Here is a 25,530-nt window from a genome sequence, read left to right as displayed (position 1 = left end):
TTAGAAGGTTTGCACTCAAAGTTATAACCCTCCGGGGAGGGGAACTAGGAGGTGGTGGTATCCTCTCTGATGCCGGTTTCATTAAAACAGCTTGCATTTATATTGTCCCTTCGATATAGTAACATGTCTCAAGCTGCTTCACAAGAGTGTTAGCTAAAAAACGTGACACCAAGACAAGGAGGAGTTATTACAACAAGTAACTAAAAGATTGGTCAAAGAGATAGGTTTTAAAGAGTGCCTCGAGAGAGATGGAGAGGTTTAGGAAGGGAGTTCCAGGGCCTAGGACCTCAGCAGCTGATTGCACAGCTATCCACGGTGAGGCAAAGTATATCAAGGGTGTGCAAGAGATCAGAATTGGGAGAACACAGACATCTCAAAGGATTGTAGGACTGGAGGCTGTTACAGAGATAGGGAGAGGTGAGGCCATGGAGGAATTTGAACACAAGGTTGAGAACTTTAACTTCAAGGTGTGGTGGACTGGGCACCAATGTAGGTCAGCAAGCACAGGGTGCTGAGTGAAGGGGACCTGATGCGAGTTAGGACAAGAGGTGCAGCTGGTCAAATTTATTTCCTCTCCAAAAATGTGACCGAAGGGGCTTAAGGCGTTTCATACATTTCCTGTTGCAATGTAGAAAAACAAGTAGCCAATTTGTGCACAGTAAGCTCCCACAAAGAGCAATGGGAGTATACTCAAACAATTTGTTATAGGCAAATTGTCAATTTCAGATACTTGTGCAATTAGTTCAAGTGCGGGAAATATTAGAATAGGAAATGCTTAATTCTCAGTCATGTTTAATCAGAATCTCCCCAGTCTCTCATTTCCCTCCTGGCCTTTCACATCCTCGAACTTCAGGAATGTTGAGGATACAATCTAGTGGAAGAGACTCTCCAACTCAACTGCCAAAAACTATCAGAAGAACCTCTCGTCTCCAACTGCAATCAAAGTCTTTGTCTATGTCCACTGACTGGAAAATTGCTTGTGGTCCTGTCCTTTAATTCCATTTATGTTTACTACATTCCAGGATACAGCAGTGATATTCCAGTATGTGACATCTCTATTCAGATCTAACACAGTGCTACCAATTAGCGCACTCCGGAGACGGAAAAGAAACCCTTTTGCCTAACAAAGGAATTAAATACCTGGTTTACAACGAGGCATTTCCCCCCACACTCCCTGCCCCTGTCTCCTGAAAGAAAAATAACATGGGAATGTCTCGTTTATTAACAAAAAGTAGAAGTAATGCAATCAACATTTATCAGCAGCAGACACATTTAGATCGTGAGAAAAGGGAAGTCCATTATTACAGCACACATCCAAAATTTTCATTAATGCTTCTGCTTCATTTGCAGATGATTGAGGTACAAGAGACCCAGTATGCCAAGGTCAGGAAATAACCAAATTCTTTCGCTGTGCTAATTGTCAAACTGGTGGAGAAATTACATGTAGAATTTCTACATTGCATCAAGTGACATACATTGTTATTCCTATCCAGTCAAACTGACAAATCCAGCTATCTGGTTTTTTTTAAAAATGTTTAACTCAAATTATTTCAGAAAGTTGTTGAAGTACCAATTATATATTTTTTCTTAAATTATTCATTCATATCATGTGGCAGCATTTATTATCCATCCCTTGTTAAGGACATAAGGAATAGGAGCAGAAGCAGGCCACACAGTCCCTCAAGTCAATTCTGCCATTTACGAAGATCATGCCTGATCTTTGCCTAAACTCTATTATCCCTCTTGATCCTCGTATCCTTTCTTCCTCTAAAGTCCAAAAATCTATCCATCTTAGTTTTGAATATTCTCAATGATCTAAGAATCCATAAACCTCTGGGATGGAGAATTTCAAAGATTCACTATCATCTGAGTGAAGAAATTCCTCCTCAACTTAGTCTTAAATAATCAACCCACTTACCCTGAGACTGTGCCCCTGTGTTCTATATTCCCTAGCCTGGGGAAACAACCTCTCTGTATCTCTACGCTGACAACCTCTTCAGAATCTTGTCACCTCTGAGAATACTCAGCCTCTCAGGACAACCTTCTCACCTCAGGAACCCATCCAATAAACATTCATTGTGCCGCCTCCAAGGCAAGTGTATCCTTCTTTAAATAAGGTGATGTAAACAGTGGACAGTACTTCAGGTCTGGTCTCACAAAAGCTCTAAACAACTGTAACAAGACATCCTTACTCTTGTACTCCAACCTCTTTGCAATAAGGGCCAACATGCCCTTTGCCTTTCCAATTCCTTGCTGTACCTGCATGCTAACTTTCAGTATTTCTTGTACGAGAACACCCTCTGAACTTCAACATTTAAAAGTTTCTCACCATTTACAAAATATTTCAATTTTCTATTCTCACTATCAAAATGAATAACCTCACACTTCCCACGTTAAATGGCCTTTGCCACTTTGTTACCAACTCACTTAAACTGTCTACGCCCCTTTGCAGCCTCTTTATGTCCTCCTTACAGTTTACTTTCCCACTTAGGTTTGTATCATCAGCAAACTTGGATACATTACTCCTTCGTCCACATCATTGATAAAGATTGTAAACAGCTGAGGTCCCAACACTGATTCTTGCAGCACTCCATCAGTTACAGCCTGACAACCCATATACGACCTGTTTATCCCTACTCTCTGCTTTCTGTCCGTTAACCAATTTTCGGTCTACACTAAAATATTACTCCAATTGCATGAGCCCTTATGTTGTGAAATAACCATTTATATGGCACCTTGTCAATGCCTTTTGAAAATCCAAATAAGCTACAGCCATTGATACCCATTTAACTACCCTGCCAGTTATATCCTCAAAAAACTCAATAAATTTGACAAACATGATTTTCCTTTCGTAAAACCATGTTGACTCTGTCCAATCATACTATAATTTCCCAAATTCCTTGTTACCACTTAATAACTGATTCCAGCATTTCTCTCATCACTGATGTCAGGTTAACTGGCCTGTCGTTCGCTGGTTCCTCTCACACTCCTTTCTTGAATAGTAATGTTACATTAACTATTTTCCAATCCACTGAGACTGTTCTAGAATCTAGGGAATTTTGGAAAATCTTAACCAGTGCATTAATTATTTATGAAGCCACCTCTTTTAGAAATCTAGGGTGTAGGTCATCAGGTTCAGGGGATTTGTTGGCTTTTAGTCTGTTATGGACAGGAGGGGGGTTAATTTAAACAGCCCTGATTTCTCCTCATGCAACCCATCTGTAAACAGACAGGTGTTTTGATTTGCTTCCCCCTACATAAGCAGTGGTGTATTTTCCAACAGCTCAGTTTTGATGTGATTCAATTTCTGTTAATAACCCCACAGCAAACTCAAGATAGGATGAGCTCAAAGGATTAGTTTATTTGCACACTCTCAAACTGTGGGAGGAGGGTCACCACATTGCCTCCTGTGCACTCATACAGTAAAAGAGGGATAGAGAAAAGAAAGATTTATAGGGCAAAGACCACAGAGAAAAGAATTGTTTCACATGGGTTCGAGTCCAGAATCAAAATCCAATGAGGTATTCCTTCATGGAGGACAGCAGGTTGAAAACCGATGCTGTATAACTCACTTTTCCAGTAGAGTTGACTTCACATGATGAGATAGACACGCAAAGATCAATCAGTCTTGTAGGCAATGGGACAGAAGTTTCCATTGAAACAGTGTAGATGAGGCCAAGTATTCAAACTGGCCAGAGCCCCTTTTCTGTGAGGCTGCTTTTAGATGGTAAAATGGCAGACTGAGTTTGCAGTACAGCAAGGCAATATAACTGGCTCCATCAGCGAGAAGTTCACATCACATGACTCTCACCTCTCCACATTGTCTATGACAAGGACATGTATCCCTCGCCTGGGCCCCCCGAGATGGATAAATGTTCCAACCATTAAGGCTTGAAAGGAAGGTTGCAGGGTCCTTTGTCTTAGCAAATGAATAGAATCTGGTTGGCCAACCTGGGTTAGGAAATGCAGATGGCCTTTGTATAGTTCTTTTTGAATTTGGTCTGTATAGCCCACAGGGATGTTGTTAGTCTCTCTTCAGAGATAATGGGGTGCAAGTTTCCCTGATACTGCCAGAAAGCTCCTTTTGTTCGAGGGTCATAGACAGACGTAGCTTCAGCCATCTTAAAGGATCTTTGTCCAGTGTTTAAAATATTAGAAAGAGCCATGAGGGTATCTATATGCATTGAATAAAAATATATACAGGGTGAGGTCTTAGCCTCCTCATGAGTCCCATTAATTTCTCCAAAAGTTCTCCACTTTTCTCTACTGATATTAATTGTTTTAAGTTCTACAATCTCATTTGTCCCTTGTTTCCCTATTATTTTTATGTTTTTTGTGTCTTCAAATGTGAAGACAGGTACAAAATATTCCTATGCCTTCCTTTTTACATACTTTCAGAAACCCTTGCAATCCATTTTTATATTTCTTGCTAATTTACTTTCATTCTATTTTTCCCTTTTCATTAATTTTATGGTCATCCTCTGATTTTTAAAACATGCCCTACCCTCAGGCTTGCTATTATTCTTCACAACATTATAAACCACTTCTTTTAATCAACCACTATCATTAACTTGCCTCATAACTAGCCACAAATGGATCGTTTTTCCATGGACTTTTTGTTTCTAGTCGTTCTATACAACAGAATGACTAGTTGAGTCTCTTCAGAGGGCAGTTAAGAGTCAATCACATTGGTATGGGACTGGAGTCATATATAGGCAGGACAGGATAAGAACAGGTTTCCTTCTTTAAAGTGAACCAGTTTTATGATAATTTGGTGTCTTCACAGTTGCTTTTATTGACACAGCGTTTTGTTTCCAACTTTCTAAAAATTGATTTCAAACTCTCAAATGGTGGGATTTGAACTCTAATTCTCTGGATTAAAAATTTATTCTGGGGATGCAGGTGGTCAAGCGGTACGAGCAAGGCCAACATTTATTGCCCTTCCTCAATTGCCCTTGAGAAGGTGGTGGCTGTCCTTCTTCAGCCACTGCAATCCATGAAGTGAAGACACTGTCACAGTGCTTTTAGGTAGGGAGTTCCAGGACATTGACCTAGTGATAATGAAAGAACAACATTTGTCCCAAGTCAGGATGGTGTGTGACTTGGAGGCAATAGCATTCCCAAGCACCTGCTGCCTCTGTTCTTCTAAGTGGTGAAGGTCAAAAGTTTGGAAGTTACAGCAAGGAACTAGGAAGGCAAATGGTGCGTTGGCCTTTACTGAAAAGGGGTTAAAATATACCCGGCATACTGAGAACAGTTTTGAACTCCTATCGAAGAGGTATATACAAGTCTTGGAGCGGGTGCAACAGAGGTTCACCAGGTTGATTCCTGGGCTCTGAAGAAGAATAAGTATATTCTCTGGAGCTTAAAAGAATGAGAGAAGATCTCACTGAACTGCATATAATCCTTAGAAGGCTTGGCAGGATAGATGTGGAGAGGCCATTCCCCTAACTGGAGAGTCTAGATGGAAGCACAGTCTCAGGATAAGGGATCAGCCATTTCAAACTGAAGTGAGGCAAAATTTCTTCACTCAAAGGGCTGTAAATTTTTGGAATTCACTCCCCTAAAGGAATGCTTAGCTGACAAATACATTCAAGGCTTAGATTGATAGACTTTTGAATACCGAGGAAACCAAGAGAAATAAATGGGGATCAGGTGAGAAAGTGGAACTAGGGTGGAGGGAAGGCTATGATTTTATTCAATGGCAGAGCGGGCTTGAGGGGCCGTTTGGCCTACTCCTGCTCCTATTTATTTTCTCATATTTTTAAGAAGTCTTGACAACTTGTTGCAGATTTGCACCTTCCTGAAATCATATGCCACTGTGTCACAGAATAAGGCGAGTACAACAGACCCTAACAAATTTAATATCGATGTAATTATGTCCTTCATATTCATTTTGACTGCAGCTGCCATTGCTCGAGAGTTTCTTTACCTATTCAAAAATAGTCCAATTTACTGTACTCTTCTGGACCAAAATGCCTGCAAATGTAAAATAACTTTTTTTTTATACAAGGAACGGTGCAGGAAAGAGTTACATAATGAAAGTACAGAACGTGTACACAAGTCACGTTTGCAATAAAAATAAAGATGCAGAGTACTGGAACAGGTTAATGGGGGGGTCCTCCTATATGAGATACCTTGTGTTGCCCTATCACAGTGAATATGAAATGCGACCCATGTAGAACTTACAGGTGCGACTCTAGCGAAGATGGGACGTGGAACTGGTTGAAATCAGGTCTTTTATGTGGACTTTTTAAAGAAGTATCTAATTCCTCAAATGTCAATACAAATCTCAATTAATGTCCCTGACGTCTAACAAGGGTCAGGATGGTGCAGTTATCACCTGGGTGTCCCGATTGAAAGCCTCATGCAATTTGCTGGAAGTTGATTTCAGAATCCATTCGATCACATTTTCTATTATAGGACTTCAGAGTTCGTGAATGCACCGTGCAGAAAAAATGAAAAAGGGGGGCAAATGAATAAATAGCTCTCCAGATGGGCGCAGGAAACACAGCAACTGGTAAGAGCAGGCAGTTTACAATAGGACATGGTTTCTTTGAATGAAAGGTGCTGTGTGGGATTTGGGATTTGTTTGCGGCTGTGACGTGATGTCTCCTCTCTATTCGTCTGGCTCTATAAAACAGTGGCTTGCAGGAATCCAGTGAGAGTGGTACAGACATCGCCGAGAGAGGGGACTGCAGACACTTAACCACAGCATTCGAGTCTTATGACTTCACTCAACTGGGCATGAAAGAGAAAGTGAGATAGCGGGAAAGAGGGTAGGAGAACCAGAAAACAGTGTAAGTAATTCAAATAACGTTGTGATTGTCATTTTACAGAAAGTAATTTTGAAGTATCAATTTTAATAGAGGAATTTAAATAGCATAGTTTCGACTATTGAAATCTTTCTCTAAATGTACTATTGACGTTTTAGACAGCAAAAGTGAGGTCTAATGTGAAGTAGAGTTGTGGCATGTTTTATTATTTTAAGAATTATGGCAAAATAGATGGGAGAGGTTTGGAAAGGAAAGGTAAGGCTAGCATTTAATAAAGCTAGTAGATATACATAAGCATGTGATGGTACAATTGGAGAGGGGTAGGGGAGAACATGTGAAGACGCAATTTGAGTAGACCAGTGTATAAATCTGTCTTCTTATGCCTGTTTCTTTATGTCATAAAGGATTTTGAGTCATTTGAGGCAAAAATCAACTGTAACACAATTTGCTGACAAATTAATTCATCCATCCTCCTGGATCTTGCACTTTACACTTGTAATTTCTTGTAAAGTTGTGGTATAACTATGACATAAGTTATACTTATGCAAAATTTTTGCCCTAGGAAGTTTGCACCTAACTGGTTTACACCGAAACGTTGCTACGTGCAAATTTTCCTCAACCCTTTGCCTCTTATTCAAGTTACTTCTGCAAACCTACTTGGCGCATTAACATAAACCCATCCCCATGCAAAACACCAGAAAATGCAAGTCTCTTGAACAGGTATGAATAAGTGACAGCCATTCGCTGATTCATTCCTCAGAGCAATGCCTGGACCAATCAGGATCAAGCTGCCTGGTTTAAATTTCAAACAATGCTTGGCAGTTAACCATCACTGCTGCATTCTCCATGGCAACGCCTCTACCAATCAGAGTCCACTTGCCAACCAATCAGCACTCTCTTCTCATGCAGTATAAATTGTTGTTTTCCCCTTATATTGGAATTCTTGTTAAGCGTCCTAATGAGCGTAAGGTGAAAAGTTTTGGCAATACTTTTTCAGCAATACCCAAGTTCTGTACTACCAAACAATCGTAAATTTACGCTCAAATTTCAAAGTCTGGTGTTTTAGAAGCAATTTTTCAAAATAGCTTTAATACTACTTAGAGCTCTACTGTATTTTTGAAAGCAAATTTTCTTACCCGTGCTGTGCTTAATGTACATAAAAATTATTGTTTGATGCAAACTCTTATCAGTATGACAAGTAAAGAGGACACTCTGTAGAGCGCATACCTCCTCCATGCTGTGTTAACTCAACATTATTAAAATTAAGCAGTTCTCCCCAAGGCTTTTGCCTGCCTAGTTGATGTTCTGTAACTAAAATGCTGAAAAAAACTCTTATTAACAGCTTCCATTGCACTGAGGTGGTTTCAGGCCAATCCACATCCAACAATTTGCTCTGAAAACTCTGCTCACATGTTGACAGCTGTGACAAATTCCATCACAGCAGCTGAGACAATCTACAACATTCTAAAACAATAATATTCTAAATCAAACAATACACTTTACAAAAAAAAAGTCAATTTGCCCATTCTTCCAATGCTAACAGACCCTTTAAAAAAATTCAAGGATGAGGATCAGCATCTTCACCAAAAATGAATCTTCCTTGGACCATACACTGTGTACCATTGAAGTTTCATTGAAATCTGTTCATTAGTTTCTGAGATATATTGTTTACAAACCAACTGAGTAATGGAGATAAAAATATAACCTCTGCCCTCCTTCAATGGCAGAGGTAATAAGAGCAACTTACATAAAGATGATGTTCCATGCTTTCCTCAGGCATTGACTGTTTTCACTGGTTATGATGTTCCAGTGTGTGCTGATGAGAGCATGAGGAAATTTTGGTGTAATTTCCTAATAGCATAGGCGATGTGGAAAATTTCAGTGTAATGTTGCCTCAAGTCAGATTGAGGAAACTCTGTCCAATTACTCAGGCTTGCTGCAAGTTACAGTGATTGGTCAGATCAGCTTCATGCACTTATCTATCTTCTTGAGTATCACTGAAGAGAAGAGATATATTGAAGCTTTTCATCTTGCACTCATCAGAACATTCGCTATATTACCAAACGTAAAGGGGTATCTCGAATTTAGCCCAAATACCAAACAACTATTTGTATATCTGAGACAGAGGTACAACAAAGACCAAATTCAGGATACCTTTTTACATTTGGCATTCTTGCAAATGTCCTGATGAACGCAAGATGAAAAGCTGCAATATCTCTTTATTCAGTGATACTCAAGTTCTGTGCTACCAAATGGCTATTTATTTCTAGCTTCTCCTACATGCATCTACATGCTGTGTCTCAATGACTCCGCGTGGAAGTGAATTCCACATTCGGAAACTCCTTATTGGATTTATTAGTGACTATTGTATATTTATGGCTGTTAGTTTTGGACTCCCCATAAGCGGAATGATGTTCTCCTCATTTTAAAGACCTCTGTCAGGTCATCCCCTCGGCCTTCAAGCTTGTGTAAAGCTTAAAATTACCTGCTGGATCAAATGGGCAGTTTCGGTGCTGTGAATTTAGGAATATAGGAACAGCAATAGGCCCTGTAGCCTCTTAAGCCTGTCCCTCTATTCACTGAAATTGTGATTGATCTGCAACCTAACTCCATGTACTTTGCTTTGATTAACAAAAATCTATTAATCTCAGTTTGAAATCTAACAATTGCTCTAGCATCAATTGTTGTTTGTGGAAGAGAGTTCCAAACATCTACCACTCTCTGCATGTAGAAGTATTTCCTAATTTCACTCCTGAACTTGGCTCTAATTTTTTTAGACTATGCCCCCTGGTCCTAGACTTCTTAACCAGCCAAAATAGTTTCTATCTACCCTATTTGTTCCTCTTAATATCCTGAATATTTTGGTTAAATCACCCGTTAAATTTCTAAGTAATTAATCCTCTAATCCAATTGCAATAAAGCCCTTTGCCATCTCCAATATCAGATTTGGACATTGATAATAACAGGAGCAAGCTTGGCTGAAGTTCTGGAACCAGGGTCATTATTGTTGTCTGTGGAACCTTGCTCCACACAAATGGGCCACTACACTTCCTATATTATAACAGTGAGTACACTTCTAAAGTTCTACATTGGCCATAAAGCACATTAGGGCGACCTGCAAAAGGTCCATATAAATACAAATTATTTCTTACTAATCATCTAATCACAACATCATCTAACAGTCTCGCTGTGCATCAGATGATACTATACGTACATGAGGAACATATTTATATTCGTTGGCTGTCTTGCCTAAGTTGTTTTCTTTGCAATTGCTGTAGCTCAGGATCTTCATTGTTTTGTTTGTTTTGCCCCATTTGCCTATATTTATAGATACTGCATCTTTCGTCCTGGCAGTCTCAAAGCTCAGAATAAGCTACTTCATCATCATCATCATCATCATCATGTGTTCCCTCTCAGTCTCCAGTCTATTGCTGCACTTGCTATTCATCATGAGGAGGACCTGTGCTTTCCAGGATAGCATCAGACAACTGAACACAGAGTTTGCTCGAAACCTTTACCAAAAACTGACAGAGGGTGAAGAATACCGCAACATCGTCATATCCCCAGTAGGTGTCACTGTTGCACTTGAACTGCTACAGTTGGGAGCCAAAGGAAACACCTTCACGCAGTTGGAAAGTGCCTTAGGATATACTGTTCACGGTACTGCTGAATCTTCGTCATGTATGCTACACATATTAGTCACAGTTTTTTTTTAAGAAAAGCAAATTAAGCTATTCAATTTAACTAAGGGTATAGCTTCTGCTGGTTTGATAGCGCAATCCAAGTGGTATAAAAGATCAGGGCGTTATAAGTGTAAATTATATCAATTGTAAATCACTGAGCGCAAGTTGAGTTTTCATGATTTTGAACACTGGTCTAAAAATAATTTTGCCTGAAACTGGCCGTGGCCCCAGAAATAATGAGAATGGTGGGATTACAGTTGTTGGAGGCTCCCCAAATGGAATGTGTTTCGTCAGACACTAATATCGACACGGTTTAAAAGTTCTTACATCTCAAAAATTACATCAGTAAGAAACTGACTAGCGTACATCAATGAAATTAGTAAACGGTTCAGCATATTTTAAGTCTTTAAGTGATTAAAAATCACCATTCATTAAAATGTTTTCGGAAAAACACTTTTTCAGCTACAATAATGAAACTACACGAGGTTATCACTTAAATACATAATATTTTTTAATGCAAAGGAAATACATAAACAATGATGCTTCATTATGCTGACCAATTGGATTGCGCTGGTTTATTATAGATTTTAGGTTTGTCATGACGCAATGAATGTCAGTTCAAGCTTGAACTGTAACCCAAGCAATTTTGAGTGCAGCTTGCGCCCAGTATCTGGGTTAAGCCCAAAAGCGGAAACTGACCCCTCTTCCCCACATGTAACCTGCAAGAATTGATGGCCAGAAATCTATGTTCTACTTGAAAACCAGCGCCTTCAGTCTCTTCACACCCTGAAATCCCTCATCCATGGTAATATTCCAGTAAATTTCCTCTGCATGCTCTCTACTGAGGGGCATCTAGTCCACAGCTGTAGAGATGGCGCAAGACACGCCAGGCTGACCTCTCCCTCCGGAAGGATTGAGTTATGGAGGAAAACAGGAGGAACTTGGGGTCTTCAGCCTTGATAGACGAATGAAAGGGGGACTTTTTCTTTAAAGAAATATACAAAATGTTAAGCAGTGGATTGAGTTTAATCAGAGCACAACTCCGAGATATGTCAGGATATTGGAGCAATGGGGGAAACTGGTGGAAATTTAAAAGACATAAAGAAGTGTTATTGGATTGGTGCTCAGGGCCAGGTAGACAAAAAAGTACAGGAGTATGCAAAAAGAGTTGTCTAAGGTGGGCTGGGAAAATAGACTAAGGGGAAGTTCAGTGGATGAGCAGTGGCAGACATTTAAGCAAATATTTCATAACGCTCAGCAAAAATTTATCCCGGTCAAAAGGAAGGACTCAATGAGAAGGATGAACCACCCGTGGTTAACAAAGGTGGTCAAGGAGAGTATCCAATCAAAAACTAAGGCATGCAAAATAGCAAAAACTAGTGGTAGGCCAGAGGATTGGGAATCTTTTAGGAACCAGCAACGGATGACTAAAAAGCTAATAAAGAGGGAGAAGATTGATTCTGAAAGTAAATTGGCAAGAAATATAAAAACAAACAGCAAGAGCTTCTACGGGTATATAAACAAAGTGGCTAAAGTGAGCGTGGGACCCTTGGAGGATGCGACTGGAGAGTTGATAACTGGGAACAGGGAAATGGCAGATAATTTAAACCAATATTTTGCATTGGTCTTCACGGTGGAGGACACTATAAACATCCCAAAGATATCAGATAAGCAAGGAGCTAATGGGAGGAAAGATCTTGTAATAATGTACTGGCTTGGCTTAAGGATTGGTTAACAGGCATAAAACAGAGTAGGAATAAATGGGTCATTCTCGGGTTGGCAGGCTGTGACTAGTGGGGTACCGCAAGCATCAGTACTTGGGCCCCAGCTATTCATGATATATAGCAATAATTTGGATGTGGGCACCAAATGTAATATTTTCATGTTTGCGGATGATACAAAGCTAGGTGGGAATGTGTGTTGTGAGGAAGATATAAAGCGACTGCAGGAGGATTTGGATAGAGTTAGTGAGTGGGCAAGAACATGACAGATGGAATGTGAAAAAATGAGTGTTTATCCACTTTGGTAGAAGGAACAGATGTGCAGAGTATTTCCTAAATGGTAAGAGATTAGAAAGTGTAGATGTACAAAAGGACCTGGGTGTCCTTATCTATTAGTCACTGAAAGCTAACATGCGGGTGCAGCAGGCAATTAGGAAGGCAAATGGTATGTTTACCTTTATCGCAAGAGGATTTGAGTACAGGAGAAGTAAAGACTTGCTTCAATTGTATAGAAGCTTGGTTACACTGCACCTGGTGTACTGTGTGCAGTTTTGGTCCCCTTACCTCAGAAAGGATATTATTGCCATAGAGGGAGTGCAACGAAGATTCACCAGAGTTGTTCCAGGGATGGCGGGACTGTCTTATGAAGAGAGATTGGGGAGACTGGGTCTGTATTCTCTAGAGTTTCAAAGAATGAGAGGTGATCTCATTGAAACCTACAAAATACTTAAAGAAATAGACAGGATAGATGCAGGTAAGATGTTTCCCCTGGTTGGGGAGTCTAGAACCAGAGAACACAATTTCAAAATAAAGGGTAAGTCACTTAGGAGAAATTTCTTTACTCAGAGGGTTGTGAATCTTTGGAATTCTCTACCCTGGAGGGCCGTGGAGGCTCAGTCATTGAGTATGTCCAAGGTAGAGATTGGTAGATTTCTGTTAATGTAAAGGGTTATGGGGATAGTGTGGGTAAAGGCATTGAAGTGTTCGATCAGCCATAATCGTATTGAATGAGAGCAGGCTCGATGGGCTGAATGGCCTCCTGTTCCTATGGGGAAATGAGAGTGTAGGGAGAGCTTGGGAGCTGAAGGCATCGCTGCCAGTCGGGCTGAATTGGATTACTGAGATAGGGGAGGCGAGGCCATGGAGGGATTTGACAACAAGGATGAGAATTTTAAATTGAGGTGTTGCAGGGGCCAATGTAGATTAACAAGCACAAGCATGTTGGTAAATGGCACTTGATGTGAGCTAGATTTTGGGTAGCAGAGTTTGGATGACCTCATATTTCAGGGGGTAGAATGTGGGAGTGTGGGGTATGGGGGGTGCGAGGGGTGGGGGGAGCGCTGTCGGAGGGGGAGCTGTCGGAGGGGGAGCTATCGGGGGGGAGCTGTCACAAATGTGCAAATCAAACGTTTCAGCAGCAGATGAGCTGACTGGGGTGTGTGTTTTGGTGGGGAGGCGGGGGCAGGTGAGTCGGGCAATATTATGGAGCTAGAATTAGGCAGGTCAGTAATGGTGTCGGTATTAGGGCAGAGTCACCTCAGGGTCAAAAGTGACAGCAAGGTTGTGAACAGTCTGATTCAGCCTAAGACAGCTGCCAGAGTGAGGGATGGAGTCCATGCCTAGGGAATGGAATTGGTGTCAGGGAACAAACACTTTGATCTTCCCGTTGTTTAGTTGGTGGATGTTTCTGCTCATCTAGTACTAGATGTCGGACAAGCAGTCTGATCATTTAAAAGTAGTGGCAGCATGGAGAGGGGTTGTGGTGGTGAGGTAGGGCTGGGTATTGTCACCATACATGTGGAAACTAATGCTGTGTTTTCAGGTAATGTCATTGAGAGGCAGCATGTAGATGAGAAATAGGAGGGGGTCAAGGATAGATCCTTGGGGGACACCAGAGTTAGTGCCTGAGCAGAAAGAGAAGCCATTGCAAGCGACTGTCTGGTTACGCTTTGATAGATAAAAACGGAACCAGATGAGTGCAGCCCACCCAGTCGTATGACAGTGCAGAGGTGTTGGAGGAGGATGGTGTGGTCAACCTTGTTAAAGGCTACAGATAGGTTGAGAAGGATGAGGAAGGAAAGCTTACCTTTGTCACAGTCAAGTTGTATGTCATTTGTGGCATTAATTAGAGCCATTTCTGCACTGTGGCATGGGCGGAAAACTGATTGGAGGGATTCAAACATGGAGCTCCGGGAAAGGTAGCATAGATTCTTGAGGTGACAGCATGTTCAAGGACTTGAGAGAGGAAATGGAAATGCGTGTAGTTTTCAAGGACAGCAGAGTCAAGGCTTGGAATTTTGAGGAGAGGTGCAGCTGGAAGCTCAAAGTTAGTAACCTCCAGATTACTCCTGGTCCCACACTCGAGTACACAAATATGAGGATGGAGCAGATGAATGCATGGCTGGAAAGATGGTGCAGGAGAGAGGGCTTTAGATTCTTGAGGCTTTGCAACCAGTTCTGGGGAAGATGGGACCTGTAAAGCTGGATGGTTTGAACCTCAACTGTGCCAGGACCAATATCCTCGTGGGTAGGTTTGCGAATGCAGGTGGGGAATCTGCTAGCTTAGCAGCGGGGTGGGAACCTGAGAGGAAAGAAACGAAGCTGAGAATGGAAGACAGGAAATGAGTGAGTGAATGTGGGAGGCAGAAGGAACAAAGGTTAGGAAATAGACAATAAGAAAATCTGACACTGCTTAATGGCATATACTCCAATACAACGAGTCCGGCAAATAAGCCAGGTGAGCTGAGGGTACAGGTAGGCACTTACGAACAAACATACGAATTAGGAGGAGTAGACCACTCAGCCCCTTGAGCCTGCTCCGCCATTCAATAAGATCATGGCTGATCCGAATGTAACCTCAACCCCACATTCCTGCCTACCCCCAATAACCTTTCACCCCCTTGTTAATCAAGAACCTATCTAGCTCTGCCTTAAAAATATTCAAAGACTCTGCTTCCACAGTCTTTTGAGGAAGAGTATTCCAAATACACTCAACCCTCAAAAATTTTCTCATATGTCTTAAATGAGCAACCCCTTATTTTTAAATGTGACCCCTAGTTCTAGATTCTCCACAAGAGGAAACATCCTCTTCCACATCCACCCTGTCAAGACCCCTCAGGATCTTAAAAGTTTCAATTGAGTCACCTCTTCTAAATTCCAGTGGATTCGAGCCTAATGTGTCCAGCCTTTCCTCACAAGACAACCCGCCCATTCCTGGTATTAGTCTAGTAAATCTTCTCTGAACTGCTTCTAATGCATTCACATCTTTCTTTAAATAAGGAGACCAGTACTGTACACAATTTTCCAGATGTGGTCTCACCAATGCCCTGTACAACTGAAACATAACCTCCCTACTTTTGTAATCAATTTCCCTCACAGTAAATGATAACATTCTGTTAGCTTTTCCAATTACCTGCTGTACCTGCATACTAACCTTTTTGCGACTCATGCACGAGGACACCAAGATCCCTCTGAATCTCAGAGCTCTGCAGTCTCTCACTATTTAGATAATAAGCTTCCTTTTTATTCTTTCTGCCAAAATGAACATTTTTACATTTGCCCACATTATACTCCATTTGCCAGATCTTTGCCCACTCACTTAACCTATGTCTCTTTGTAACCTTCTTACGTCCTCTTCACAATTTACTTTCCTACCTATCTTCGTGTCATAAGCAAATTTAGCAGCCATTCCTTTGGTCCCTTCATCCAAGTCATTGATATAAATTGTAAAAAGTTGAGGCCCCAGCACTGATCCATGTGGCACACCACTTGTCACATCCTGCCAACCAGAAAAAGACCCATTTATGCCAACTCTCTGCTTCCTGTTAGCTAGCCAATCTTCAATCCATGCCAATATGTTACCCCTTACGCCATGAACTTTACACCATGAACATTTATTTTCCTCAATAGCCTTTTATGTGGCACTTTATCGAATGCCTTCTAGAAATATAAGTACATCCATTGGTTCCCCTTTATCCACAGCACATGACTCCTTCAAAGAATTCCAATAAATTGGTTGAACATGATTTCCCTTTTACAAAACCATGTTGACTCTGCCTGATTGCCTTGAATTTTTCTAAGTGCCCTGCTATAACATTTTTAATAATAGTTTCTAACATTTTCCCTATGACAGATGTTAGGTTCACTGGCCTGTACTTTTCTGCTTTCTGTCTCCCTCCCTTTTTGAATAAAGGAGTTACATTTGCTATTGCTTGGAAGTATGACATTATGGCTATTATTGAAACATGGCTTCAAGGCGGCCAGGAATGGTAGCTTGACATTGCTGCTTGAAGGTTTTCCAGGCAGGATAGAATGGGGAATAAAAATGCATGGTGTGGGGGGAGGGTTTCAATATTGGTTAAAGAATCAATCACAGCTGTGGAAGGGATAATATGCTCTCAAATGAGACCATCTGGATTGAAATGAGGAGCAAAAAGTGGCAGTCACATTGCTGGGGGTTAACTATAGATCTCTAAACAGTCAAAGGGCGATAGAAGAACAAATATATAAGCAAATTTCTGAGAAGTGTAAGTACAACACAGCAGTAATACTAGAGGATTTCAACTACCCTAATAATAACTGGGATAAAAATCAGTGTAATAGTTATGGAGGATTTAGAGTTCTTAAAGTGTATTCAGGACAACTTTTTATTGGTTAGTATATAGTACTAGTACATAATAGAAAGAGAAGGGGCAGTCTGGACTTACTCTTAGAGAATGAAACTGGGCAGGTAAAAGGGGTATCAGAAAGGGGAGCATTTTGGTGGTAGTGATCATAAATTAGTTAGATTTATGGAGGATAAAAATAGATGAGGATAAAAATAGATGAGGAGTAAAAGTGCTCAATTAAGGAAAGGCCAATTTCACTAAGCTGAGCTATGATTTGGCAAAAGTGGACTGGAAACATCATCTTGGAGGTAAATCACTGTCAAAGGCACTCAGGAAGGAATGAAAGAGGGTTCAGAACAAATATGCTCCCACAAAGAAAAAGGGTGAAAGTCCCAAATCTAGAGCCCCCTTGGATGTCGGAGAGCATATAGAGTAGGATAAGGCAAAAAAAAAGGGGGGGGGAAGCTTATGCTAAATACCAAGATCTCAATAGTGCAGAAAGCAGAGGAGTGAAATTGAAAATTAGGAAGGCAAAGAAAGGCCATGAAAAAATATTGGCAAGTAAAATCAAGAAAAAAAGCACAAAGATGTTTTATAAATACATCAAGAGTAAAACGATACCTAAGGAAAGAGTAGGGCCTATTAGAGACCAAAAAATTTAATGTGTGTGCAGGTGAAACATTCAGGCATAGTTCTTAATGAGCACTTTGCATTTGTCTTCACAAAGCAGGGGGACAACACAGACATTGTAACTGAGGAGATGTGTGAAATATTAGATGGGATAAACAGAGGAGAGATATTAAGGACTTTACATCCTTGAAAGTAGATAAATTGCCAGGCCCAGGTTAAATGCATCCCAGGTTGTTAAGAGGAGCTAGGGAGAAAGTAGTGGAGGCTTGGGCTGTCATTTTTCAATCCACTCTGACTACTGGTGTGAAGCTGGAGGACTGCTATCAGTGTTTAAAAAGGGAGGGAGGGGACAGACTGGATAATTACAGGCCAGTCAACCTAAACTCAGAGGTGGGAAAATTATTGGTTTAGAAAGGCGCAAATTAATTGAGGACAACCAACATGGATTTGTTAAGGGAAGGCTGTGTCTGACAAACTTGACTTAATTTCTTTGAGGAGGTAACAAGGGGAGGGTAGCATGTTTGACATAGGCTACATGGATTTTAGCAAGACTTTTGATAAGGTCCATGTGGCAGACTGGTCTAAGCCCATGGGATCCAAGGGAAAGTGGCAAGTTGGATCCAAAATTAGCCAGAAGCAAAGGTGTTTTTGGAACTGGAAGGTTGTTTCCAGTCAGGATCTACAGGGCTCAGTGCTGGGTCCCCCTTGCTTTTTGTAGCATTAATCAATGATTAAGACTTAAATGTATATGTTTTATTAAGAAGTTTGCAGATGATGTAAAAATTGCCATGTGGTTGAAAGTGAGGAATAAGACTGTAGATTGCAGGAAGATATCAATGGGCAGGTCAGGTGGGCAGAAAGATGGTAAATGGAATTCAATTCGGAGAAGTCTAAGGTAATGCATTTGGGAAAGGCAAGCAAGACAATAGAATGCATAATAAATGTCAGGATACTGAGTAGTATAGAGGAACAGAGGAACCTTGGAGTACATGTCTACAGACCCCTGAAGGTAAAGGACAGGTCAATAAGGTGGATAAAGCACACAGGAATCTTTCCTTTATTAGCCAAGACATAGAATATAACAACAGAGCTAGAACAGCTAGAACTGTATACAATACTAGTTAGACCACAGCTGGAGTATTGCACACAGTTCTGGTCACATTACAGGGAGCATATAATGGCAGTAGAAGGAGTAGAGAGAAGATTGATGAGGACTTTGCCTGGACTGGAGAATTTTAGCTATGATGCAAGATTAGAATAGAGGCAGCTTTGAATGATTTAATGGGAGGTGTGTAAAATTATGAGACCCCCCCGAGATTAACTGGATAGGAAGGACCTATTTCCCTTAGTAGACAGGTCAATAAATAGAGGACAAGGCAGAAGGATTAGAGGGAAGTGAAGACATCTTGTTAAGAAAGTTGGCAGTTACCTTGGGCGGGTGATAGGGTTGCCAACTTTCCTGGAATTAGGATCAATCTCCCAGTGGCTATTGAAAGCAATCCGGGAGATTTTGAAATGTTATTTTAAGGAAATAAAGAAACAGGTATTTGTCATTCGTTATGTATACGCTTCTCTACAATTAAATGTGACAGCTTAGCCTTTAACCTTCTCGGCAGCGAATCAAGGCAATGATGTTTATGAGTGCAGTACATGTGGGTCGCACATACATACTGCACTCAAATGTCATGCCAGTTTTTCACTGCCGAGAATGTTAAAGGTTAAGCAACATGTAATTGCAGGGAAGAGTAAATAATGAATGGCAGCCTTGTTTACTCATGAGGAGGTCCGGAGGGCTGCATAGCAGCTGCCCCTGGCCTGTGACCGAGTGTGGTGAGAGTGGGCAGGGGGAATTTGTGCTTCTGCAGAAAGCAGGGTGATTGTGTGTGTGTGTGTGAGAAAGAGAGTGAGTGAGTGAGAGTGTGAGTGTGAGAGAGAGAAAGAGAGGGGCAGGGGGGTAGGGTGGTGGGCAAGCAGAGAGACCGGGTCTGAGCTGAGAAGGTGGCGAGGGTTCAGCAGCGGCTGCTTTAAAGGGCCGCTGCCTGATTGCAGTTCCAGCGGGCGCCCGGGTGGAGCAGCGCTTGAACAAGCCAATTCTAAACAAGGATAGTAACACAAAGTACTTTTGTTAATTTATGTGCAAAGAAACCCATCCCCTCATGCTAGTGTCCAGAGCTTTGGACTTTGCCCCCTCCCACCCCAGGATGGGCTCACCTGCTCACACCACAGGGATTCCATGATGTCACTTCCACCGATGTCTCCTGGAATATTCCAGCTGGAGTTGGAAACCCTGATGGGTGATAGAGACAAGGGCGTTAGATAAGAGGTAAGATGATGGATGATCAAAAGGAGGAAATGCCAGAGGATAGGGAGATGGACCAAGATGTGATTAGGTGATAAGAGCCACTCCACCACTGTTAATCCAAGTGGGGAAAGTGGTGAAAGGTATAGCCAGGTGGGGAGGTTTCATTTAGGGGGAAGGTATCATCACCCCTCACAGGTTTCCATTAAGGCTATGATGTGGATGAAATCACCCAGTGAGCTCCTGGATGGCCTTGTTCACAAGTGAATGGATATTCTGGAACGTGTAGGAGAGTCAGCGATAGCTGGTGCTGACAGAGTTCACACCACCAGAACTGGGAGAGACGAGCTGAACTGGGAGGCAATTGGCAAGATTAGCCCTCAGTGGGCATGCTGGTGGGAGGGTCACAGTAGGATGGAGCAGTTGCTGCTCGTCAGGCCCTTTAGAGGCACAGAGGGAAGCTATAAACATATCCAAGAGGGAGTTGAACCTGGGAGGGGAGTGGGAAAGTCAAGAAATACTGAAGGCTTGAGGTAAGAATTTGAGCAGAGTACCTGAGGGGAGAAATGAAAGGAGACATAAGTACAAGAGAGAGAGGGGTTTTGAGGAAGGGTAAAGAGATAAGTAGTAAAAGGGGTAGAAAAAAGGTGGAAATAGAAATGAGGAGCTCGGAAATATATAAAAAACATCTTGGTGGTAAATGGGGAAAAGAGGGAAGACTACAGCATAAAACTCAGTTGCTGTGTCTGACCTGCTTCTCAATTGCTTTAAATTTAAAATAATTCGGATCATTTTATGTTCCAGCTGGGGTCCAGAATTCAAGAGGTCTTATGGGGGAGGGGGGGATTAAGTTGACTTGGTGCAATGGATCAGCATGGCATATCAACAAATTGGTGTCCAAGTTCAGAGTCAGAGGTGGTGGGTGAGTGAAGTCCTGAAGCTGTTTGAAGGGTAGATTATCAGAGGACACATTGATGGAGGTACTTCCATGGTAATGAAGATTCAGGAAATGTGCAGAATCAGTCGTGGGGCATGAAAAAATACATACGAAGTTGGAGGTCATTACAAGATCCAGGAGTGGCGGAAAAATACACTTCGGCCCAGAGTAAATCTCCAGCCAGGAACCAGGAGTTGAAGCCAGTCACAGGTTCAACATGTAATAGAGGCAGTGGAGGAAGATCCATAAGATGATCCAAATTATTTTAAATTTAAGGAACTGAAATGCAGATCAGACGTACAGCAGCTGAACTTTATGCTGTAGTCCATTGCAGAAACATTCTCTCGCTGTGCAAAGTCCAGGAATTTGGAAGCCAAACTTGAGGAGTTCCAATGATCACTGAGGAAGGCAAAGGTTGAAGAATGAGCAATGGTGTTTTAAAGTAGCAGCTAACACGTAGTTAGGGCTAAAATGCACCCAACTATTAGAGCCAGGGTAAACAGTGGAAGAGAGGAAATTGGAGGGAAAGGGCAATGGGTGGACAAAGAGAGAGATGCACAGTAAGGAGGTCCCAAGGGAGCTGACTGCCCAGGGATCACCTTGTTTTATTCACTTTGTTTCTGACTCCCAGCACCCCCGAATCCATTGCTTTCAGGGAAATGGATTGAAAGAGTACTGGGAACCAAGGTAATTTACTGTCTTCATATTTTCTCACACTTCCCCGGAGAACAACATAAAGTAGTCAAAGGATTCACAGGCTAATTAACAATCTGACAAGGGCTGATTAAGAGTCTGACAGACTGTGACATGAGCAATCCTTCCATGGCAGCATGGTCAGTCCTATATGGCAGGAGTGTTTTATGGGCCCCTACAACCCATATGAAGAGGGGAGGGGTGGGGGACACCCAAATACATCAGTCACAAGTATCCCACTAGATTCAGAGTTGGAGCTCCAGTCTCCAATCACTGGGATTGTCTTGGAGCAGGGTTTGAACCCTGAACTCTCTGGCTCGGAGGCAGGAATGATATCACCTCACTCAAGACTCACTTATTATCTTATCAAAAGAAGCACATTCTAAGATGCGCAGCTCATGACTGGTATCACTATTGGTCTGTCTCAATCTGTGAAAATCTAATAAAACTATTCAAACCAATGTATACAATAAAGCAAAATAAGTATAACATTTTTAAGGTTCACGACCATCATTAAGCCATCTACCATAGCAGTTCCTGGATGTATTTGCTGTATGTACTAACTCTATAATCAGCCACTTATATATACATATAATGTATATTTTGCAGACTCACGAGTACGACATTTCTTGCGAAGTATGTATGGGGACCTAACAAATTCCACACACACTCCAGCAGTTCAGCTGGCCTGTGGTCTCTTCTTGGAATCCAGCATCCAGCTTTCTCCACATTTCTCAGAGGATACTGGGGTCTGGCTAAACGGAAGCTTACAACGGGTGAACTTCAGCAATCTGAACGAAACGGCAACACTGATAAACAAGTGGGTCGGCACCAAGAGTCGAGGTAACAGCATTAACCTGGACTTCTTAGTGTACTTGCATCTGACTTTCAGATGATTACAAATTAAAGGACTTAACAGTCTAATTAAGCAATGGATAGCATCACAACTAGAATGCTAGTAGGCCAACTCGAGTTCCTGGAAAAAAAGACAGGCTTGCATTTGAACAGTGCTCTTTACGACCTCAGGACATCCCAAAGTGTTTTATGCCCAATTAAGTACTTTTTCCTACATTATATTAGTGACTGCACTCTCAAACAACAATGCAAAAATGTCCAGATAAGCTATGTTTTTTTCAAGTTTTCAGTTGGAAGGAGGAATATTGGCCAGGACACCAGGGAGAACTCTCCTGCTCTTCTCCAGAATTCCATCATGGGATCTTTTAGGCCTTATAGGGTAGGTGAGGTCTTAAGTTTAAAATCTTATCTGAAAGGCAGCATCTCTGACAATGCAGTACTCCCTTGGCACTGGACAGGAGGGTCAACCTAGATTGTATTCAGGACTCAGGAGCAGGACTTGAACACTCAACCTTGTGGTTCAGAGGTGAGAGTGCTGTAGCTGACTGCAGCCTGAAAATGCCGGCAACCAGCACTGAGCGGACTGCAGTGATGATGGCAGCAGCAGCTGCTCTCCTTCCTCAGTCCCGATGCTGTTGACAGCCGCTCAGAGTCTCTTTGGGTTTCTACCCACTGGCAGCCCAGGAGCTGAACCACCCAGAGCAGGAAGAAGGCCCGAGTGCCAAGAAACAGGCCCAGTTGGAGGCAGAGCTGGTGGCTGACTCTGGCTCGATGGTGGTGGTGGCTGGCAGAGTGGCGACAGGGGCAAGGCTGGGATATTAAGCACAAGCTAGAGGAGAGGCTATACTCGGTACTGTGCTACACCGTCTGCCTGGAGCTGCCCAAAACTTTAGCCTACCAGAGCACTGTGACAGTCCATCAACTGAGGAAAAGGCAAGAGGTCTCCCAAAGAAACGAGAAGCACCTGAAACATTGAGAATGTTCGTTGACTGTGGGTCTCTGGTTGCTCAATTTCACCTTCAAGACTCATGAGTGATAGGTTTTTCAAATTGCCCATTATATTTTCGTACATAAGACCTTAAATGGCACTGCACTGTGGCAGAATGGGATTTAGGAATTTCCAAATTGACAATAAGGTTTGAATCGATTGATTGAAAACTCTGGTGCAGTTTGAAAATTTAAATTGCTTAAATATCTGGCTTTAAAAAGCCTGCATCAATAAAAATGGCCATGAAGCTATTGGATTGTTGTGAAAACCAAACTGGCTCACTAATACCTTTGAGGGACCCACGCCTGCTTTCCTCAGGCAGTCGGAGCTATGTCACTCCAATCCTTACCAACATCAACCACCAATAACTGTCCTCTGGAATGGTCTAACAAGTCACATCATTTGTATCAAACTGCTACAAACATAGGGTACAGGGGTTCTAGAGGTGGCCCACTACAACCTGCTCAAGGCAAATATGGATGGGCAGTAAATGGCAGCCTTGCCATGGGAATATGAAAAAAGGCTCACTATTAAATGCCGTTGTAATCTTGCAGACATTTCCTAGTATAAATTTTTACTTTGCTCCTATAGTCTTCATTAAACATTGCATCCTATTTTCATGCAGTGTGGACCTACAGCATGTTGGGTCATCACGTAAAGACAGAATGCACGTTCAATCCCCAAATCTGAAGGACTCCTGATGTCCACCACATGGCTATGTGGAGCTGATGAACACAGGTCCAAGTGCTGGCCAGGAGAAAAGAACACTGGCCCAGGTACTAAGAGATAACGAAGAGAGACTTGGGGACAGGTCACTCAGTCACCTTCAATTACAGCCACTGCTTGGCTTGGAGAGAAATTAGAGGGATTCATAACAAAAAAAATTGAATTCAAACTCTTGATGGCCCATAATGGCAAAATAACAAACAGTAAATAATCAGGGGACACAAATAAAAGATAACTGGTCAATGAACCAATGGTGGGGGGGAATGAGAATTATTGTTTTGCAGCAAGTCATGATGATCTGGTCTCCTGCCAATATTTCTCTCTTAATCAACATCACAAACAGATTTTCTGACCATTTACCTCATTGCTGTTTTGGGATCTTGCTGTGCAGAAATTCAGAGCTTTATTCCTGACATTACAACAATGACTACATTTCAAATGTATTTCATTGGCTGTAAAAGCACTTTGGGATGTCCTGAGGTCATGAAAGGTTACTATATAAATACAAGTCTTCCTTTTCTTTTCATTGACTAGGTCACGAGATGCATGTAGTCAAGCATCATATATCAAATTCCTTATGAACGTGTACGAACACATTCAAACTTGACTAACGGCACAAAAAGTAAAACGTTAAGATCTACAAATTACTCTCAGTATGTTCTCCTGCAGGGGATTATGCCTTTTTTTTTTACAAAAATGATTCCCATATTCAAAATGTAAATACACAGTGCACTAAACCAATAGGGATGTGATTGCATTAAAGAGTACAATGAAGTATTAATATAAGGGGCCTCTCCACTTCAATAGTCTGCTTCCAAATAGAGCGGCGAACTAATTTTGTCTATTTATTGAATATTCAATTTAGTGGGCTTTGCAGCTCCGTCTCGCGGAAGGTCCCTGAATTGAGAACTCGGGAAGGGTCTGCAGAATACACGGGAGTCATTGCGAATCCAGTCTCCCGAGCAACTGCGTGACTTCTAGTCTTGGGGATAGGGGAGGAGCATGCAATGAAGCCCACATCAGCCTAGAAGAGCTGGTCTGTTTAATCATTAAAAAAGTGAACCAGTAGGAGAGACCTGCTTAAAACAATATAGTAATTCCATGAACACATGATGAATTGGATAAGGTAGTCATAGTTTGTAAATACCCTACATATTTGCAGATATTTTCAAATCACAGTTACGACAGTGCAAAATTCTTGTGCTATTAGGGTAACAGTCGTATTGCTGCCCTGCTGAGATGTATGTTTTCAATGTGCTCTTCAATATTCATTACACTGTAATCTTGAAAATGCTTGCTCAAATAATCTGTCACACTGTAACACTGTCACTTACTATCCTTACAGGTGAAATTAAAGATTTTATGTCACGGCCAATAGCAAGTCCATCGCTTACACAAATTGCCGTCATCAGCACAACGTATTTTAAAAGCACATGGCAGAATCCCTTTTCACTCTCAGAGACCCAACACCTCTCATTTACCAAAGCAGATGGTTCTGTCATTAAAGTGCCCATGATGTATCAAACATCAGCGGTAAACTATGGTGAGTGCTATACCATTACTGGTCGTGGAGTGGTTATCTTACTGATTTAGTAATCCCGAGAACACGAGTTCA

The 25,530-nt window shown here is 41.7% G+C and overlaps 1 protein-coding gene across 1 annotated transcript in view; it reads left to right on the top strand.

The window, feature by feature from the left end:
• Positions 1 to 6,524: 6,524 nt before the first annotated feature.
• Positions 6,525 to 25,530, top strand: part of serpine3 (serpin peptidase inhibitor, clade E (nexin, plasminogen activator inhibitor type 1), member 3) — a 33,492-nt gene continuing 14,486 nt past the window's right edge. Inside the window, exons 1-4 of the mRNA XM_078559426.1 lie at positions 6,525 to 6,800; positions 10,107 to 10,436; positions 21,956 to 22,189; positions 25,261 to 25,458. Coding sequence (XP_078415552.1) covers positions 10,178 to 10,436; positions 21,956 to 22,189; positions 25,261 to 25,458 — 691 coding nt within the window. The 5' untranslated portion in view covers positions 6,525 to 6,800; positions 10,107 to 10,177. The remainder of the gene's footprint in view (positions 6,801 to 10,106; positions 10,437 to 21,955; positions 22,190 to 25,260; positions 25,459 to 25,530) is intronic.

Source organism: Cetorhinus maximus, chromosome 16 (assembly GCF_964194155.1).
Source record: "Cetorhinus maximus chromosome 16, sCetMax3.hap1.1, whole genome shotgun sequence".
NCBI classification, from domain to species: Eukaryota; Metazoa; Chordata; class Chondrichthyes; order Lamniformes; family Cetorhinidae; genus Cetorhinus; species Cetorhinus maximus.
Note: the sequence above shows the minus strand (reverse complement) of the source record. Positions and strands in the feature narration are given on the sequence as shown.